Here is a 20,897-nt window from a genome sequence, read left to right on the forward strand (position 1 = left end):
GTTTCTAGTAAGGTTAAAGAGTGTAGAACCTTTGTATCTGGGACTCTCCTCTTAGACTCTGTGATGCTGAAGGCTATAGATCAACAGTTCCCTTTGAGATGGAAGTAGAAGGCAGCAAACAGATTATGTGTCCTATTGATCTATGATGGAAGGCTGGTGTCATCCTGCTAGATCGTGCACACCTGGAAATTCAAAATACTGATGCTACCCAATCTGCTCATTTCTCAACCACGTGCAATGTTACCTTAAGCCCCTGGCGCCCTCTGGTGGTCAAAGGTTCTTCAAATGTCCATCAAAAAGTGAATAGGAGAAACTAAGGATGTACGGATTTCATTAAACCTGTTCTGTCTGCATTTCAAATTGTTAGGGATCTTTTGTTCTGCTGTCCGCACGTTGGCAGACTTTGATTTTTTTTTTATCCAGAATTTCATTCTACTTGTGCTAATTTGCATTAGTACTAATGCACATTAGTGCAAATCCCACCCCTGAAAACTGAAAAACCAGTCTGCAAGTCCTATGTGTCTTGGAAAAAAGCAGTCCACTGCAGCATCCACAACTCAAATTTACAGATATCTGAATCCATTTGAATCTATGGTGGATTTCTCCAACATCCCCAGGAGAAACCTCTGTGTATGTGTAGCCTAAGGAAGCAATCTTAAGACTATCAGAGCCCTGCTGGTTCAGACCAACAAGTGTCCAAGTAGTCCAGCACTCTGTTCACACAGTGGCCCACAAGCAGGATATGGTGCAATGGCACCCTCCCCACAACTGCTGTATATAGGCTTACTGCCTGTGCTACTGGAGGGAGCACATAACCATCAGGACTAGTAGCCATTGATAGCCTTCTCCTCCATGAGAAGGCTATCAATGGCTACTAGTCTTATCCAAGTGAAAGCATGTTGTTGTATGTGTAAGGAGAAACTGGTTCATATCAAATCAGTCCAAATCTTATCCAGGCATTCTTCATACCAAATATATCACATTCAACCCGGCTTCTCTAACTCCACAGGAGCGCACTTTTATTCTAGTTTGATCTGCAATAACCACCATTCTCCCACATTATGATCATCTCTCCACACTTTAGGACATGCTCCCAAGACCACTTAATGGAGACATATTAATGCTACGAAAAGCCCACCTTTATAGCATTTTAACCACTCTGACTGGAACAAACAGAGAATAGTTAAAGTGAGCAATTAAATTACCCATCTGAATAAAAGGCACTTGCAAACACTTCCTTTTGCAACACTGGATAAAAAGAGCTGATAGTTTAAATAACTTTATTAATGTAGAGAGAAATGGCAGCTTCAGCCAATGGGGAGCAAGGAAGCCATGGGAGCAAGTAGTCAAGGAACCTCTGCTGTTCTCTCAAAACACAGTAAAGATTCAGTAATAAATGATGCATAGCACATCCCTCCAGGGAATCTGTGCATGATCCATAGTCAGAGACCCACATCAGATCATCAGCTGCTGGAGCTGGTGGTAGGAGAACCACAGTCTGACAAAGGATCAATTCCCCTTCCCCCACGATGCCCTGTATTCAGGAGTACATGTCCAGGCAGGGAGGGAGTGGTGAGACCATCCGGAGCTATAGCTTGGCACTGGATGCCATGGACTTGCCACAGAGGAGGTTATAAACCAAGGGCTGGGAACTGTGCTGGACACCAAGGATTTGGAAACAATCCATGCTCTGAGAATCCAAGGTGGCCCAGAACTGAGATCTGGTAGGCTACTCAGTGACTCCAGATTAGATCAATGTTATCTACCCATGAGAGATTGATTAGATTCCCATAACAGCTAGATTAAGTTCCCTGTCCATGGATTCTGTGGCACATGAGGCACATTCACTATCCTTGCGCTTGGTGCCTTCCCCATCCAACGTCCTTTCCGTACCCACTCAAATGCACAGGCTGAGCTCTTTGCGCACCGTGCACTTCCGACACTGCACCACGCAGCACCAATGGAAGCGGCAAAGGCAATTCTCTTCCAGGAGGAGAGTCTCATCACGGTGACCACGCCCACAGCAGAGCAGGTCACAGCCACTCACGTCCATGGCGGTGCTGTTACACACTCGCCCACGCGTGCCCAGAGAACCCGTCTTGCGGTTAGCAACGCAGAAGTCAGGTGAGTCAGCGGAGTAGATGAGGTCCTGCCGGTCCGGTGGCTTGATGTTCCGTCCCACGGGGATGAGCGTTTTGCCATCGTTGCCACCCATCACTTTAAAAGCCCCGTTAAAGCGTTCAAGCAGGCGGTCGCCCACCTCCCGGAAAGGGGGCATCTTCTTCCAGCAGGTGCGTAAGGCACAGGAACCGGAAAGCCCATGGCACTTGCACTCTGTCCGCATGTGGTTCTTCACTGCCTGGAAAAAGAAAAAGGGGGAACTACTGGAGGAAACCCCATCTTGCAACAATATTCAGTAATGGTAAGAATAGCAACAAACAAAAGCGCCTGCTCTCACCACGGCTGATCGCCCTAGACTGGAAGCGAGAACGGGGTGACAGTAAGCTCATTCTGAGCCTACAAGCGGAAGGGTTTGGATGCATTCTGCTCCGAAATGTGACAGGATTCTCTATGTTTATTACCACTAATAGCACTGATATAAGAGCAGCACAGAGCCTTGGGGTTGCTAACACTTACAGCTGTTGGGGGACAATAGGTCCCAAAGGCCAAGGAGGTTCCTAAAGAAACATCCTCTAACAGATTGCCTACTAAAACATATGGCAATGATTGCCTGAGACCAGGATGGCCAACTGGCAGCCCTACAAGCCAGCTCCAGCCCGCAGAGCAATTTCAGTTGGCCCTGCCAAATTTTAATCATGATGTAATTTTTTTTTAAATGCTCACCAGATTAACAAGTTCCACTTGTAAGAAAAACCATCAGTGACTTTCCATTAATATGTCTTACACTCATTATTGTATTGCTCCCTCATGTGTGTTCTGGAAAAGAAAAGGGCCACTTCTTTAGGAGATCTTTCTGGAAACACACTTGTTCCTCAGCCTTCTGAGCTCCCAAAGTTCAGCTGTCCATTCCCATGTGTTCCATATTTGGAAGCCTCAGTGGGTGATGCCAGCCAGACCATCTGTGAGAGTCAGACTGGTCTAGCCCTCAAGACCAGTGTTTGGGGAATGTAGTACTCCCTGAGAATAACGAAGTTGGCCACCCCTATCCCCACTGCCCAAAGGGGGTGGGAATGTCAATCACATCATGTTTCAGAAGCCAGATGATCAAGGAGATCATGTCTCAGAGAAATCACATCCCCCATCTCTTTGGGTTAATCTCTTCTGGATTTACCTTGCCATTAATGTGCTGTCCTTACTGATCATAAATGGGTGAATATGCGCAACAATAGCATTTAGTATTTATACAAGACTAGGGCAGCCTTCCCCAGAAGTTTTGGACTTCAACACCCACCAGCCTGGCTAATGGTCAAGAACACTGGAAGTTGCAGTCTAAAACATCTGAAGGGAACCAGGTTGGGGGAAAATGCTTCACAAATATTATATTAGGAATGCTTTCAACAATCCTGTAATGTAAGCCAGTATTATTATCCCCATATTACAGGAGGTGGGCAGAAATGTCACTTGCCTAAATCCACCTAGAGGGTTTGTTGCTCAGGGTGAGAGTTTATCCAGGCCCTCTTAGCTGCTGCACCACATGAACGCTCACTCTATGCATGTAAGCACATTGGTTTGTCTGTTCTATGTATTTGTTCATACACTTACAGTCCCCTCTGGCCCTATTTACTTATCTACTACTATCTATCGATGAAATGCAAGCGATGGTTCTGTTGGGGATCATGGGATCTCCCTGTTCTGCCAGTTAAAAGGCTTTTGGTGGTGATCCAGGACAAGCCCCAGAACTGACTGTGGGGGTGGAAAAGACAGACAGAGGCAGGAGAGAGAGGATACTTGAAGATCACAGAGGGGAATTCAGGTGACAGGCAATGCAAGCAAGCTGGAAAAGGTGCCTACTAGCCTATCAAAGGAATATGCTCTGGTTATGGGGCATCCAAGGGTGAATAATGAAGTTAGAAGTAAACAAGTGGGGCAAGACAAGAGGCCAGCGGGGTTGGGTATGACACTTCATCCTCCTCCAGAATTTTTGAGTCATTAAAAATGATGGCGAAATAAAGATGAGGAACTACAGCTGCAAGCAGGGGTGACGGTGTGAAAGGAGAGCTTATCTGGTAATTTGGAGTGAGGGTGGGGCCGGATGCTGTTGAAGATCAGTTGGTACTCTAATGCATGGGATTTTGTTGTATAGATGGGTAGAAATGCTCTGGCGGGAAAGCATCCCTCCACCTCCTGACATCTGTGTCCCAAGCCACAGCAAGCCAAAGAATTATATGGCAAGCATGGCATTGGGAGGCAGGGGGCGTTGGTTATCTGGCTGTCTGCATCATGGAGAAGAGACCCGATAAGGTAGGGTTGGGATCAGGGCCAGCCCTGCCATTAGGCAGAACGAGGCAGCCACCTCAGATGCTAGAGGAACAGGGAGCAAGCGCAAAGTACTGAATTCCTGCATTGAGCAGGGAGTTGGACTTGATGGCCTTTTAGGCCCCTTCCAACTCAACCATGCTATGATTCTATGAGACGGAGCTGTATGTGCCACATGCCGCCAAAGTGAGCCCATTGCCCTCGGGCGTAGTGGAAGATTCTGTCGCTTTCCAGTGTTGAAGGAAGATCCAACAAAATGTCTTGGACTGGCCCTTGTTGGGGTGACCAAATGCCTGGTACTGAGACCTCTGCCCTGTTTTGCCATCAATTGCCCCTGCACTTTTGTTCTCCCATCTGGTTTTATCTGCTTGTTTACACATTAGCATTTAAGAAAACAAAATGTGTGAGTGTGTGAGTGTGTGTGTGTGCACACGGTTAGCACATCATGTGGCAGCAGTAGAGATGGGGTCTACAAGCAAAAGGATGCACAGAGGGAAGCATAAGTTGCATGGCCATACTACATACTCTGCCCCTTTACTATATAGAATTGAACATGGCCACATGCATAGGTGCTCCGCCCTAGAGGTGCTTAGGGATCAGGACTCCAGCCGCATGAAGCTGGGGAGGTGACCTTGAATTATTATTATTATTATTATTATTTATTTATATAGCACCATCAATGTACATGGTGCTGTATGGGAAGTTGTCTGGAAATCAGACACTGACCAGGTTTGCACAACATGACAGCCCAACGGCTTAAAAACTGTACATGGAGTGTGTCCTGGGACCCAACAGTTATCACTTCTGTTATAAACTATTTTAAAGCAGTAGTGTAGATCCTGCCTTAATTTAGCTGCAGGGGCTGTTGTGTCATGCCAGGTGCCCACAGGCACCCAGCTTGCTGTGGCTTTTCATGTTTGGCGAACCAAGGCAGCATTTGTTTGAGGGTTAGACAACCTTCAAATGGCTTGTTTAAGTGTTATTCGAGGGTTGTTGCCTGGGTTCGGGCAACTCCCTCCCGAGGGTTGAGTATTCAAAATGGCCACCTGCATACGCCACAGTGAATTGCCATGATTGTGCAAACCAGCCCACTGTTGTGAATAGAGTGGATGCAGGGTACAATGAAGGAAGTCTGAGCAGGCCCTGTCCAGGCAACCTAAAGGAATACACATGGTTTACCCACAAGGAAGGAGGCAGGATTTCCCCCTGGAGAAAGGATTCCCGATACATAACAAGGAGGGAGGTGGCACATACCAGGCGCCCTGCTTCATTGTTGTGCAGGTCGATCAGGGTTCGAATGTCGCTCTTGCCACGCTTGCGCTTAGCGTCCATGAACTGTCGGGATTTCTCATAGCCAAAGTCAACATCATCCCCGCAGCCACCCCACTCCCAAGCAGAGCTCTCTGACCCTGTAATGGCAGGGGGCAGAGGAGGTGCCCGGCTCCGAGTTGCTTCACATCCGCACTGCAACAGCTCGCCCATGCTGCAGGCCTGGGTAACTGCGTGGCTCACACCAGCCGCCGTGATGGCATAGACAAACGCTGTCTCCCTGATATCTGTGTAGGATATTGAGAGAAAGAGAGAGAGTGCACATCAGAGTCAGAGTTGGAAACAACCAGCATGGTCAAATTTGACAAGAGGTACAAGCAGGCCATGCCAAGGCCTCGGATTAGCCTTTTACAAATGCATGAGTGGCAGAAATTCAACCAATGAACATCTCCCCTACTTTCAGTGGGAGGGCCATATTCAATTTGGGAGTAGTTCTCGGGACCCACATTCCAGTGGGTGGGCAAGGCAAAAGGGGTGGGCCAATATACCAGCATATTTTAGTTTAAATGACTTACTGCCAGTAACTAAGCCTTAGGGGAGGCATTTCAGTCTTTTAGAATGGAGGAAAAAGTGAGCAAAAGCTGGGGTGGGTAGGTGGGAAGAACCACCTGGAGACATGAGGAGGGGGAATGGCCATTTGGGGAGCCCTGGAGGGTCAGACTACTGCATGCCCTGGGCTGAGGTTCAACACCTGTGCTGTACTATATTACCACGTGGTGTGCACCTATTCAATTCCTGCCTGTCCTCTGCTGATAAGAGTTATAAAGGAGTCCTCCTGCTTATTTAAAAAAAAACACCTAATAAACAGATTTTAAAAGTTGGGCAGGGGTGGAGGAAACGCAGTTCAGTAGAGCTAAAGTACTTGTAACTAAACTACTTCCCAGTTCAGTAGAGCCAATGTGGTGTAATGGGTAGAGTGATGGGCTGGGACTTGCAAGATCTGGGTTCTAACCTACCTCACAGGGTTGTTGTGAGGATAAAATGGTGAGGAGGAGGATCGCCTTAGGTTCCTTTGAAGAAGCAAAGGTCAGATATATAAATAAATAACTCTTGGCCCCTCCTCTGTGAACTGGTCAACTGGAAGTCCCGTTGGAGCTCTGCTCATTTGTAGAAGTCTGATGGGGCTCTACACACCTACTTGCGGGTAAGGCCCGTAGAAATCAGTAGAGCCTCTTTCCAAGAAGAGAGTATTGACGCTTTAGCTCTACTGGGGACTTCCCATGCCGGCTGACGAGACGGGACGCACCGCGACTTAATTAGCGATCACTTGGGAATGGAGGTTGAATCCAGGCATCAGGGTTTAGGGTGCAGCAGCAGGGCGGGAGACGCCGGACAGATCACCGGCCTCACGGAGCACGTTGCGCGGAGAACTTCTCCTGCGCAACGCCCCATGAAGCAGGCAGGAGGAAGCTGCGGCGCACGAGGATCGCGCCCCGAGAGCTGCTTGGAAACACGCAGCACAGCGATGAACCCACAACGCCAATATCGGCCTATTGCCTGCAGCCTCCCAAGTCCAGCAGCAACCGGGAGGGTAACGCCAGGTTGGAGAAACGACGCGCGCGCGCGCACGCACACACGAGTCCTCCATCCCAATAACCTGGAATCTTCTTTGCGGCGGGGCGCCAGTTGCCCCTCCGCCGCGGGACACGAGTTCCAGGCATCCCTCGCCATGCCGGGACCTGCCACAGCCAAAGGGGGATTCTCCTCTCCCCGTCTCTCTGCTTGCTCCGGCACCAGGCGCCGCACCCGCCGGGAGCTCCGTCTCTCCCGCCCACCCGCCTTCCCTTCCTAACGTTGCCAGCAGTCCCCCTGCTGCAAGCCGCGGCTGCCGGGTTGATCCCAGAGGAAGGAGACTAGGCAAAGCAGACGGGTCTTCTTTCCCTGCGCTGCAGGGGCTCTTCTATGCGGCTGATGCATTGCCCTGAAGTCCTTCTGATGTTCCTCTTAGTATCGCCTGGCACAGGGCCGTTTCTTGGGGGAGGGGGCAACAGGTCGACCACCTTGGGTGCCAAATTCTGGGGGGGGGGCAAACCGATCCCCCTATGATGGCAGCAGTGCCCCGGCTTTTCCCAATCCATGCCACCCAGGGAATCCACATGCCCGCCCAATCTGTTGCTTTGAGGGTTGTCCCAGAGCAAGCGATCAATCTGGCGGGCTCTCTGGAGAGCTGGCCAGGCGCAAATGCCACATTTCAAGGGGGTCCTTCCTTAAAGCAAGGCATTCTGGGTGAGCCTGTGAAGATCACTTGTGCTGCTGTGGCCCTGGCAGTTTCCCCGCCATCTCACCCAGAATGCCTTTCTTTAAGGAAGGAACCCTCTATGCTGGCATAGAGGGAAGAAGGTGGTGGGGAGAGTGAGGAAGAAGATGGCGGAGGTGAGGACTGGAGAAAAAGAGGTTAGAGTGAGGTTGGGGGGGAGCGAGAAGAGAGGGGCACAGGCAGAGGATGTGAGGAGAGGAGAGGGGCAGTGTGGGCAGCATGTCTAGTGGGATACCAAAATGCCACCTTTCCCTAGAGTGTCCTTGTAACTCCTTTCCAGCCACCCTCCTCCCAGCATACACCAAATTCTACAAATGCCCCCATCCTCTCTGCCACTGCTAGCCTACTTGCTCACCCATCCTCTCAACCATCAACCTATTAATGGCCCAGAACAAAGCAGTACACACCAGCCTTCCCCAACCTGTTGCTCTCCAGGCTTAAACACCTATCAGCCTTAGCCAACATGGCCAATGGTCAGGAATGCTATGATTTGTAGTCCAAAACATCCAGAGGGCACTAGGTTGGGGAAGGCTGGTACACCCAGTGCAGTGGCTTCCTGGGTTTCACTCCTCTCATGGAATTGTTATTATTGCTGAGATGACTGATAAGGGAGAGAGCCTACCATGCTTCCACCTGCCTTGCCCTCTGGACCTGTTCTCCAAAGTTGTGTTGAGCTGTAGGTCTACTGGAAAATACTGTCAGTCACTTTTGTTGCTATTCTAGAATTCATGTGACCGCAGTGGAAATGTGAGAAGCTCTGTGTGTGTGTGTGTGTTGCATTTTAGTAGACGTTTTAACATTGGCCTCCTTCAGGTTGGTGTCCAAAACTTCAAGGGGAATTTTCCTCACATGCAAAACGGCTCTTTTTCTCTATATGAAAATTTGGCCTTTAAATGCCTGACAGTGTTAGCTGTACCCACAGTGAGCCCATAGCTGGCACTAGTGCAATGGAGGAGGTGTTCCCTGTCCTTTTGACCTGCCTGCCCCCTTCTGTTTGGGGCACAACTGAGTTGGTGGGGGGAGAGAACCATACAGTGTTATGGCAAGGGGGCTTCCTGGGGTGTGTGTTATTTATTGCCAGCCCTACTCTGTCAGGTTGCTCGGAAGCCTGGAGGAAGCTAGAAGGACATGTAGGAGCACAGTCTATGGGGAGGGGGCAGTAAATCACTCCCAGACATGGATACATTCTTGGGCTTTATTAAAAGCTGCTGTGTTGTCTGGGAGCATCCATAATTGCTTCATTACAAGGACAGGGAGACATGTCACAGCAGTAAACATTCGGCCTGTAGCAATAACCTGTGCTTCCCAAGGACCAAGCGATTCCTGCACCTCACACACACTAATGTAATGTTACCTCCCTGCCTTATGGGGGAAAACAAAGCAAATCCCTTAGGAAGGTATATCACTCCTCTTAGCTCTCAGAAAAGGTGCTGCTGATCACTGAAGGGGTTGTAAGGCAGGGCCAAGCAAAGAGCAACAATTCCCTTCATGCCCAGCTCCTCCATCATGATCAGTACCCTTTACGTTGCCCCTCCCAGACATTATACCAGCATTAGGTTGAGCTGCACCAGGGCTGGATCTACACTACTGCTTTAAAGCGCTTTAAGGTGCTTTAAAACAGTTTTGACAACTGTACATAGAGTGTGTCCTGGGCCCCAACAGTTGTCAAAATTGTTATAAAGCACTTTAAAGCAGTAGCGTAGATCCTACCTAGCTCTACCACATGCAGGTACTTGAATCTTTTCATTTTCTCAGGTCTACAGTCTCAGTTTCATCATCATCATCATCATCATCATCATTATTATTATTATTATTATTATTATTATTATTACATTAATATCCAGCCTTTTCCTGCATGGATTTCAAGGTGGAGTACATGGATTTCTGCCTCCTCCTCCCATATTTATTTTTTACAACAACCCTGGAAGGTAGATTAGGCTAGCAGAAAGTGACTGGCCCAAGGGCACCCAGTGAGCTTCATGGTGAAGCTGGGATTTGAACCCAAGAGTTCCCAATCCTAGTTCAACACTCTAGCCATTACACCATAATGGCTGTTGCATCCAGCCACAACACACTGAAGAGCTGAGCAGGACAGAGCCATTTGTTCGCTCTTCTGCCTGGGTTTCATGGAAACAAAAGGAAAGGCAACATCCAATTCCATTTGGTTTTTGGCTTTTTAAGGGCTGTCACTGGATTAAAGAAAACCTAGTCAATTATGATTAGTTGACTACAAGTCTTGATTGAGTCATTGATTGATTAATCATGTAAAGTTGCATAAGTCTGAATCTGCATAAAACAACAACTGGAAGGGGAAATGAACATTTGTTTTGTTTTTAGATCATCCATGCACATGTCACAACAGGCATCATTTTAAAACAGCCGTTCCTTCCTTTGATTGAGAGAAAGGAGAATGTTTCTAAGAGTGCTACTGTGTTTTTGGTAAGTAATTCCAATTAAAATAATTGCAATTTGTTTTGGTTTTTTAAATCTGCCTGGAGGAATCTTTTCAATTGATCAATTAATCAACTAAATGTTGCAGCCCTCAAAAACAGGATAGGTCTTTTCCTTAGACTTGATCTAATTCAGCTAGTCATGGGGTTTGGGCGTATAACACAGAGATGGGGAAAGTATAGCTTTCTAGATGTTGAACTGCATCACGATGTTGGTAAAGGCTGATGGGACTTGCAGTCCAACATCTGGAAGGCCATATGTTCCCCACCCCTAATATAAAGTCTTCTTCACACAATATGTCTTTCTTCTATGGAAAGCATTTCTATGCAGCACATGAGCTGAAGCCCACATGTATATCATCACGTGTGACAGTTGCACAGCTATGTACATTCCAGGCCTGGAGTATGAAATGCACATGTATGTGCAGTCATCAATCACATGCGAAATCTACGTGCAGGATTCATGCTACATCACCGCTAGAGGTGTTTTCTGTGTACATTTTTTTGAGAAAGTATAATGTGTGAAGTGGCTCTGAGCGTTTCCAGCTTGAGTGCAAAGTAACGTAACTCAGAAATATGGGTTATACCATATACATAGACAAATCAAAGGGTATACATAAAGAGGGTTTTAGTAAGATGGCACTGCATGCTACAAACAACCCTGGGGAAAATATATGCATCGTTATAATGTTTGTTTGTTTGTTTTGGGGGGGAACATGCACTGCACATTTTTTTATGACTTTATCTATGACATTCCACTATGCTTTTATCCAAATGAGCATTTATGAAAATATTCATTTCCTCAGCTCAGGAAAAACTGCTTGACTTTATAGGTGTATTTCAGCTCAGGAACACTATAAAACTTCAGTTTTATAGTTTCTTGGATACTAAATAAAGCTGGGTTTCCCCACAAGGTTCAAAAACAATGTTACAGTTATGCCACAGCCTAGCTCAAAACATGTACCAAGGATTTGATTTACAAATACTTTTCATACACAAACTGCTTTGACTTTGAGATAATTGGGGGAGAGTCTTGCCATTGCAAATCTCTTCCAGTTGGAAACTTCTTGTTCCCCTCCCACCTCATAAGGAGTGAGATAATCTCCATAGAGAGTAAGTCCTCCTTCCCCACTGCCATTTCTAGAGCCCTTCTCCACAATACATGGTGTCCTCTCTGATGCTTGTCTCCCCTCTACTCTCTATGGGAGAACCCCAGAAGGTAAGTCACATCCCCAAGAAACAGAGACTGCTGACCAGCTCACCCTGCTGTAGGATCTTGCCAAAATATTTGCTGTGGCTGGTGCAGTTCCAACGACGGAAGCGGAATTGGTACTGGCACTCACGCACACCCAGTCTGGCACCCTTGGCCACCTCCTGTACAATCTCAGGCTCCGTCTGACACAGCTCTGCCTGTTTCCCAGCAAGCCGCTTGGTCTTCCGGCAGATGCTATTGGGATCCATGACCAATGGGCTGCCCACTGCCCTGGAGAGGTTGGAGAAAAAGACAAGAAAATACTCTAGTTGCATGGAAAATGTTAGGATTCAAGTAAGCATTGCTCCACATATATCCCTGGGGCTATCGGAGATGTTAATGATGAGATCATCCAATGAACCCATATACCTAGCTGGTCTAGGCCAGGGAATTCCCAGAAGCAAGAACTGCTATGCTATGTAGGACCAAAGTGCACTTGTTTGACTGAGACAGAAGCCAACATGATTCCCCGTGAATACTTATTCGTTGACAGACATCCCCTGTGGTTTGTTCCCAGCATAAGAAGAAGAAGAATTGCTAAGCTGAGTCATACTGAAGTTCCTTCTTGCTTTGCACTCTTTTGGGCCAATGAAATGGCATCTGCTTTACACAGAATTATCTGGCCCACTGAACAGCGTCTGGTACACAGAACTGGCAATTTATCTTTTCTTTTTCCTAGCTGCTGCTTCCTCAACAGCACAAGTTGACTTTTAGCTGGGATTTTAGCACAGCCATCTGAATGCTCTGATACAAGTTGTGCGTTTTTCTGCCCTGCCCTGCCATCCCCGCATGTTGGTGGGAAGGTGTTCTTAGAGACATTCTACACATTTCACAGATGGGGGCAAATCTACACAGAGTCTTCGGGGCGCCTGCAGTGCGCCCCAAAATCGATGATGTAGACAGTACTTTAAGCGTTCCAAGGAGAGGCGGAGGAGGAGGAGGAGGAGGAGGAGGAGGAGGAGGCCCCGCATCGCCCCTCGCGGGGACGGGGTGAAGAGTTGCCGGGCCTGGTGGCTTCGCAGGGGAATCGGCTGCGTCCTTGGCACCACCCACCTGCCCGCCGGCCTCCTGTTGCTGGCGAAAGAGCCACCCGGGTCATAGAGCTCGGCGGAAGAAGCCGGTGGCGGCTTCTTCCGCCGAGCTCTCCGACCCGGGTGGGCCCGGGTGGCTCTTTCGCCAGCAACAGGAGGCCGGCGGGCAGGTGGGCGGCACCAAGGACGCAGCCGATTCCCCGGCGAAGCCACCAGGCCCGGCAACTCTTCACCCCGTCCCCGCGAGGGGTGATGCGGGGCCTCCTCCTCCTCCTCTTCTTGGAACGCTTAAGGTACTGTCTACATCATCGATTTCGGGGCGCACTGCAGGTGCACTCCAGGTGCCCCGAAGACTCTGTGTAGACTGGGCCTGGTGTGGGCCGTACTTCAGACTATAAGTGGAGGGGTCATATTTTTGAATTCTGTGTTTTTTAAATTCCTTGCAAGTAAACTCCTTAAGGAGAGGAGTTTATACCAAACCCTTTCCCCTTGACAATTGTCTTTTCTTTAAGTAGGGGATTTTTTTTAATGTGCAGGAGCATTCAAAAATATGATCTCTACATCTGCAGTCTGAAGTGGTACATCTTGAGAACTGTTCTATCTCAGAATTACCTTATTCTATGTAGAATGGTTCCTAAGCACTGCCAACCTTCTCCAACCTGGTGCCTTCCAGATGTGTTGGACTACAATTCCCATGATCCCCCAGCCAATCCTTGTAATCCACATCTGGAGGGCACCAGGTTGGGGAAAGTTGGCATAAGCACTTCAATGGAACACAGTGCATTCTAGGAATATTGCCTCTCTATAATTCTGATGTAAGGACAGCTCGATGCAGAGCATGAAAGCAGGGGAAGCTACTTTATGAGAGAATTGCTGAATGACCTTGGAGCATGATAAAGGCCAGTAAACAAGCTCTGGGCCTATGCCAGCTTTCCTCCCTGGTTTCCAGATGATTCTCAGTGCAGGAGGTTTACCCTTCAGTGACTGGATTAAGGGATATGTCTGGTCATCAACACATTTTTGAAAGAGTAGTTCCAGCCTGCGTCTCCTCACCCTAATATCCAAAGTGGAACTTACAAAGCTATCTCACGCCACACATGATGTGGGATCCTCCCTATCAAAGCAGTAGAATATGGGATTGCGTGCAGCATCCAGACAGTCACAACTTTCATTACCAAAAGGAGCAGTTTTTTGCCTTCATGGTCATGGAAAAAATGGCTTGAAAATATGCCAGTAGTGTCTGCTAAATTTCAAAGGGCAGAGAGGGGTTTTGGTAAGGCTTCCTGTGCTCAGGGAGAGGGGAATGCTTGCTTCCTGGTCCCTCACAAGATTCCCATCCCCTAAACTTCTGCTCCCATCACAATGATTGCCCTTCAGAGACCTGTGCAACTTTTTTGCTCTGCCATTCCAACCTCTGTCAGTACGTTGCACATTTTGCCAACACATTTTAAATATCTGACAAGACTATGGGTTGGGAGAAGATGAAGCAATACCCAGGAAAGCACAGATCTTTCATATAAGAACACAGATCTGTCGTGCTTGCTGCTCTGTTACTGTCCTTTTCCTATCTGGTGAAAGGTGGCTTCAGATTGTGATATCTGACGCTACCTATTCCTAGCAGGTTAGTATTCGTATTATTATGGTTTCAAGGGAAACGGCAGCATGGCATCCCTTAAAATCCTGATGGCAGCCACCCTATTCTGATGCCGGGGGTGGAGTAAATGGGTCATGATCTGCAAGGGATTTCCCCACTTTGATCTCTGCCTATCGTGTTGAGTGATTGGGTACAGAATGGCTCCTTACTGCCTGGCAAGGAAAGCTACAGGCAACGAGAGCTCTTCTTCCACCAATCCCAGCAAGTCTGGGAAGAATCAAAACTAATCAGATGAATCTCTACAGAGGCTGAGCCAGGGGATTCCCAGCAACTGCTCAGCCCAGCAGTGAATCCCACACAGAGAGGGAGTTCAAGAGTCCATGTGCACTACCGTGCTTCTGGAGCCATGTCTCCACTTGTGAGTTTCCATGAGTCCATGCAGCAGGACTGCGCTTCCTACCATTCCTATCTACATGTCCATTCATTATGACAAAGGTATGAGCTGCTTTCTGTCTGTATTCTTTCCTGTCAACTTTGTACGATCTTGAGGATCAGACCACATCGTCATGTAGTCCAGCATCCTGTTTACCCCAGTGTCCAACCAGATTACTAGCTTTGGATCTTTAATATAAGGGGATATCCCTTCTTCATCTTTTTAGGGATTTGACAATCCCAAAGATATGTTATACCTTGGCCTCAAGGTGCCTAAGTTTATTTACCAAAAAGAAATGTAAGTAAACAAGGTATAAGTGTCAGTGATAATGAGGCAAGAGGTGGCTGTATCAGATGTCATTTGCTAGAAGAGATTAATGCTTTTAAATATATATATTGCAGAGGAAAGTGTCAGGGAAGGACTTTTGTTTGGCATATGACAGTTATCCAAAAGTGTGGATAAGAAAACTGTACATGTCTGTTGTATTCATGCACCACTACAGCTGCTCCATTGATGCATGTTATGCCCAAGCAAAAGAAAGAAATTGTCCCCACCAACTCCAAATCTCACCAACTACCGCTAGCTCACAAAGAAGTTCCTAGAATTCCGTAAAGTTAATCAGAGATCACACAAGTTTCTGTAGTTGAGGTCTGTGATAAACTCACATATTACATTACTCTCAGGAGTAGAAAAAAGTTACCCAAGATAATGTGTGAACCTGTTCTAAGAGCTCTGCTACTGAATGATGTTTGTTTATCTTCTCGTCTACCATGATCTCAAGTGCCAATCTCAATTTCAGCAAATCAAAAGGATGTGCACAGAAGGGACAGCACACAGGGAAAGAAGGTCTGGGAAGAGTAGAACTAGGTGGTGGTGGGAGATGCTAATCCAGGACTAATTCTAGTGGTAGAGTCACCTGATGACTCATAGCAAGGGCTAGGAGAATAGTTGTGTAGGCTCTTGGAAGTTCTACTGCAGCATTCTCCTGTAAGAGACTGAGATGAACAAGGTGGGTCTCCCATCTCCATCACAATGGCCATGTGGGAGGTGAGTGACAGGTGCCCAAAGGACAAAGCCTTAGACTTGCTACTTTCCAGGAGACAGGGGTGGATGGATGGATGGATGCCTCCAGGGTATCACAATTAAAAAACCAATAACAAATCCCTCTCATATTTCTGCACAATGAGTCATCCCGCTGAAGCTCAGCCCATTGAAAGAACAGAAGGTGGCATGTCAACAGACCACATTGCAAGGCAATGGCACCAGGAACAAAGAGGCAAATACGTTGGATAGTTGCTTTGTGGGAGGAGGAGAACCATAGATGGTATAGTGGCACACACACAGGGCTGAATAACATCTGTGCACACAAAAGGAAAGAACTTGAATTCTGTACCAAAGACATCTAAATTCTATCCTCATAATATCTAATGTAACTCACATGCTGATTATAAAGGATTGCATATTTACAGAATGTGAAGCACGACAATGCTAAATGGCAATGATGAAGAGTGGTCATGGGGCAATGAAAGGTAGGGGGATAGAAGGTGAAGAAGATCAAACCAGTCCATACTCCAGGAAATAAAGCCAGACTGCTCACTTGAGGGAATGGTATTAAAGGCAAAACTGAAGTACTTTGGCCACATAATGAGAAGACAGGATACCCTGGAGAAGAGGCTGATGCTAGGGAAAGTGGAAGGCAAAAGGAAGAGGGGCCGACCAAGGGCAAGATGGATGGATGATATTCTGGAGGTGACAGACTTGACCTTGGGGAAGCTGGGGGTGGCGACAGCTGACAGAAAGCTCTGGCGTGGGCTGGTCCATGAAGTCACAAAGAGTCGGAAGCAACTGAACGAATAAACAGCAACAAGCACCATGGAGAGAGGCATTCACCTATTCAGGGCACTGAGGTCCAACTCCGTAAGCACTGAATTGCCCAGTCTGCCCAACTATTCCCAAAATATTTTCTCTAATCATGAGGGCTAGAAACACATTCCTTTGGGATTTTAGGCAAATGTAAAAGGACAACATTCTTTTCAAATGGAACACTCCATAGGCTTATACTTGGTGGGAAAGAGGAGGAGAAAATAGACATCATGAAGGAGGAGGAGGGAAACTTGGAATGCAGGTGCTCTTTATATATTACTAGCTGATATGCCCAGCATTGCTCAGGTCCATGAATTATGTTTATAAAATTTATTTGATAAATAAAAAAAAATCTTGTTTGGACCACCTAAGATATATGTCTGTGAGGTAATCATCTTAAAGTGCTAGGCCTGGGAGTTAACCTTAAAACAAATTAAATTCATTTCTTTCTTTTTTTTCCTCTCTTACCTTCATGACAACCCTGCGAGGTAGGCCGGTCCTAGGCCTGTGAGGTACCTTTAAAACAAATTAATTAGTTTCTTTTCTCTCTCTAGGCGCTATCCTTTCAAGCCCAGGATGTCGAGCCACTTCCAGATGATGGCTGCCACAGCCTGATAAATCTTCCCTCCCACCCAAGGTTTGCTGGGAGTTGTAGGCATAAGCCTAGGTCCCTGAATAACGTGTTAATCTTTGAACATCATCTGAGGTGTGGTGGAAGATAACTGGAGAGCAGGCCATCTTAGTTGTGGTACCCTGCTTATGGATTTCTTTTTCCCAAGCAGGCTTGCTTAGCAACTGCATTAATGGCTTTTAAGTGAGAAGTGAATTATTATTTTTGAAAAGTTTATTTTCCAAGGCAGGTGGCTACTAGGAGGAGGGCTTTCTCCGCTGTGGCACCCCGGTTGTGGAACGAGCTCCCCAGAGAGGTCTGCCTGGTGCCTACACTGTACTCCTTTCGTCGCCAGCTGAAACCTTTTTATTCTCTCAGTATTTTAACACTTAATTTTAACTTAAATTTAAATTTTACTGTTCTAACTCTGTATTTTAATCTTATATCAATTTTGCTGCGTGGTTTTATACTTGTTGTGTTTTTTATACTGTATTTTGTATTTGTGCTTTTAACCTGTTGGTTGTTTTATTATGGTTTTAATTTTTGTGAACCGCCCAGAGAGCTTTGGCTATTGGGTGGTATAAAAATGTAATAAGTAAATAAATAAATACTTGTTGAGATTTTTTATGCTGCAGGGTTTTTTTCTATAATAACTAAGCCACAACATTTCAAGACAGATGCAAGAATTACTGAATAAAGTTTATGATTTTTATGTAAAAGCCTGACTTTACTATTGAAACAGAAGAGTGAATGGAGGAATGACTGACAGCTGAGGCTAGAATGGAATGGTAGCCGGGGTGAGTGGCAGCCAAGGAAAGTCAGTTAGAAGGAGAGCAATGACAGTTAGCGACAGGTCAGGAAAGTGGGGGTTGAGTTAGGACTGAAAGATGATGCCAGTACTACACCTTCCAGCATGCCTTTGATGGCCCTCAGGTGCCCGTGCCCTCTGAGAGGTGCTTCCCTCCTCTCATTGCCAATGCTGCTCCTTCATAGAGCATCAAGGAGTAGCATTGCCAAGGATGGGAAGTAAGCGGCTGTCAGTGGATGCGCCCAACTCTGGCCAATCCTGCTGGGACTGCCTCGCCTGTGCTTCTCACCCACCAAGTGCTCCATCAGGAGCCAGTACTGAAGGGCCAGGGCTGGCACTCCCCCCCCCCTTTGTCAGGTCTGTTTCTGGGCATGCGCAAAGTACCTTCCCTTCCTCCCTCTCAAAGGTGAAGGCTGCATGTGTGCTTCTCTCAGTTTCTGAGAAAATAGCAGTATCAGGACGGGGTGCCTTTGAGCATGTCCAGAGTTCAGCCTTTCAAAGACATGCTGTTGTATCTAGTTATGATTTTAAAACCACATATGGCAGGTAGGAGGAAGCACATCAAACAGATGCAGCACATTTATGTGGCTTGTTTCCTTCTATGTGGAATTGGGTTGACTTACTTTAGGAATCAAAATGGCCGCCAAATGCCAGTAAGTCTGGCCTCCCACCCAAGGCATGCTGGGAGTTCTGCCCAAGGCATACTGGGAATTGCAGGCGTAAACTTAGGTTTTTATTAAATTCTTTAGAAATACTTAAAACCCCAAATTTCATGTTTTTAGATTTTTTTTCTGATCCATGTACACCTGTTTGGGTGAACAGTAACGCAGTACCATATGTGGAAGTGGGTAAATATTTTGGGACATGCATGACACTAACATACTTCCTGCTTTACAGGTAGAGATAACATCAGTATGAGAGCTGACTGGTGGGGGGTTAATCCCACACTGCTCCTATAACATTTAAAAGTCCAGCACTACCTAGGTGGAGCCTATTGCATAGGTTCCCACCACCACCACCAATCATTGCCTTCAGTCTTAGCCATCTGACAATAGTGAGGGAAGGACCTATGCAATTGGCCTTGCACATATGGCACTAACTGGCCCTTTAAAACATCCAGGCAAAAGCAGCTCCCAAGCTGCTGCCATAACATCTAAAGGGAACGACAGGTGGGAGGACAATGCCAAAGAAAACAGAGATAGGCTTATCACAGTAGAACTGCGTGTGAAAATACCACCAAACATATTTGAGTAGATAGTGGCAGAGTCACCGCAGAAATGGAACGATGACCAAAAATGGTTCATACAGGCTTATTCTGTCCCTGTCTCTACTGCACACTAACCTCACTGATACTAATGATGGGCAAAGACCCCAACGGGAGATCTTCACATACGGGCAGGATTGTGTGAGAGAACATGATACTTCAGATAACTTGGTCCCAAGCCATTAGAATTTTAAGGCTAGCACTTTGAATTGGGCATGGGGGCATATTGGTAACTAGTACAACTGACATGAGACTGGAGTTACATGTTGGGTGACCACATTTTGAATTAGCTGTAGCTTCTGAACCATTTTCAGAGGGAATCCCACATAAGCATATTGCAGCAGTCTAGTCTGGGAGGTGGGTTGGTGTATAGTTACCCATGTTGATTTGGTAACTGTAGCCATTCCTGGACAGGGATAGTCCGACCACAGCCATTTGTGCTTTGATAACCTCCCCACTGGGTTACTGTAATGCATTATGGGGGTGTTCCCCTTTAATACAACACAAAAGCTCCAATTAGTGCAGAATTCAACTGCCAGAATTTTAACCGGTGCTGCCCAGTTGGTTCACATTACTTGAATCTTAAAGAACTGCACTGGTTGCTTATTTGCTTCCAGACCCAATTCAAGATGCTGGTACTTACCTTTAAAGTTCTTAATGGTTTGAGAGTTGGAACCCAAATACCTAAAGGAGTGCCTCTTTCCATACCAGCCTACAATGTCTCAACATTTTAACTGGTGCTGAGGTTCTACTCCGGCAACTTTCTTATAAAAAGTTCACTATGTAATTAACAAAGAAACGGCTTGCGCTGTGGTGGCCCTGGAATGCCATCCCTCAAGAATAGGTGGCATCTTATTTACAATCTTTTCAGTGCCCGGTTAAGACATAGCTATTTACCCAGATTTATAGAATTTCTTCGTCTGTCTTTGTAATTCTCCCCCCCCCTTTTTTTTTATCATGACTGTGGGAAGCTAGTTTTTATTGTACCAGGTTTTAAAATAATGTTATTTATTTTGTACACTACCATGGAATCTCATGCAATGTTTTCAATAAATACATTCATAAATACACTTGGCCACATATTTCTAGGATGAGTGCTGTTATGGACAGCAAGCTCCTGGCGATCTCCAGGTCAAATTAAGCCCCGGGACAGGATTTTAGTTGTGTGGGCGAGAGAAGGGGGTGCTTGACTGAGCGCCTTACGTGAGTTTTGGCCTGGACGAGGGTATCATTAAGCAGGGGCAATTTGTCCTCCTTTAAACATAACGATCAAGCCCCGGGGCGGAGGATCAAACGTTGAACTGCGGCTCACCCCGGCGAGATCCGACGGGGAAGCGCCCAGCTAGCAGCCATGCTCTCCTCCCACCCACGGTGGTCCTAGGAGCGCCAAGATCCTCCCCCGTTTTTGCCCTGCTCCCGTTGCATGTTGTCGGTGTGGTGATAAATCGGGCGTCTCCACAGCCTCGATCTCATCTTTTTCTTTTCTTTTTATTACCTAGGATGCGGGGATGGGAGACTATAATAGAACAGGAAGCTGTCAGTTTCAAGCCGTCCCCCCAATCCTCCGCA

The 20,897-nt window shown here is 46.8% G+C and overlaps 1 protein-coding gene across 1 annotated transcript in view; it reads right to left on the minus strand.

Moving 5' to 3' along the window:
* Window positions 1–1,864: 1,864 nt before the first annotated feature.
* Window positions 1,865–20,897, minus strand: part of WNT6 (Wnt family member 6) — a 41,150-nt gene continuing 22,117 nt past the window's right edge. Inside the window, exons 2-4 of the mRNA XM_063118675.1 lie at window positions 11,736–11,956; window positions 5,692–5,993; window positions 1,865–2,359 (exon numbers count right to left, since the gene is read on the minus strand). Coding sequence (XP_062974745.1) covers window positions 1,898–2,359; window positions 5,692–5,993; window positions 11,736–11,956 — 985 coding nt within the window. The 3' untranslated portion in view covers window positions 1,865–1,897. The remainder of the gene's footprint in view (window positions 2,360–5,691; window positions 5,994–11,735; window positions 11,957–20,897) is intronic.

The sequence above is a fragment of the Elgaria multicarinata genome, chromosome 2 (genome assembly GCF_023053635.1).
Source record: "Elgaria multicarinata webbii isolate HBS135686 ecotype San Diego chromosome 2, rElgMul1.1.pri, whole genome shotgun sequence".
Taxonomy (NCBI): domain Eukaryota; kingdom Metazoa; phylum Chordata; class Lepidosauria; order Squamata; family Anguidae; genus Elgaria; species Elgaria multicarinata.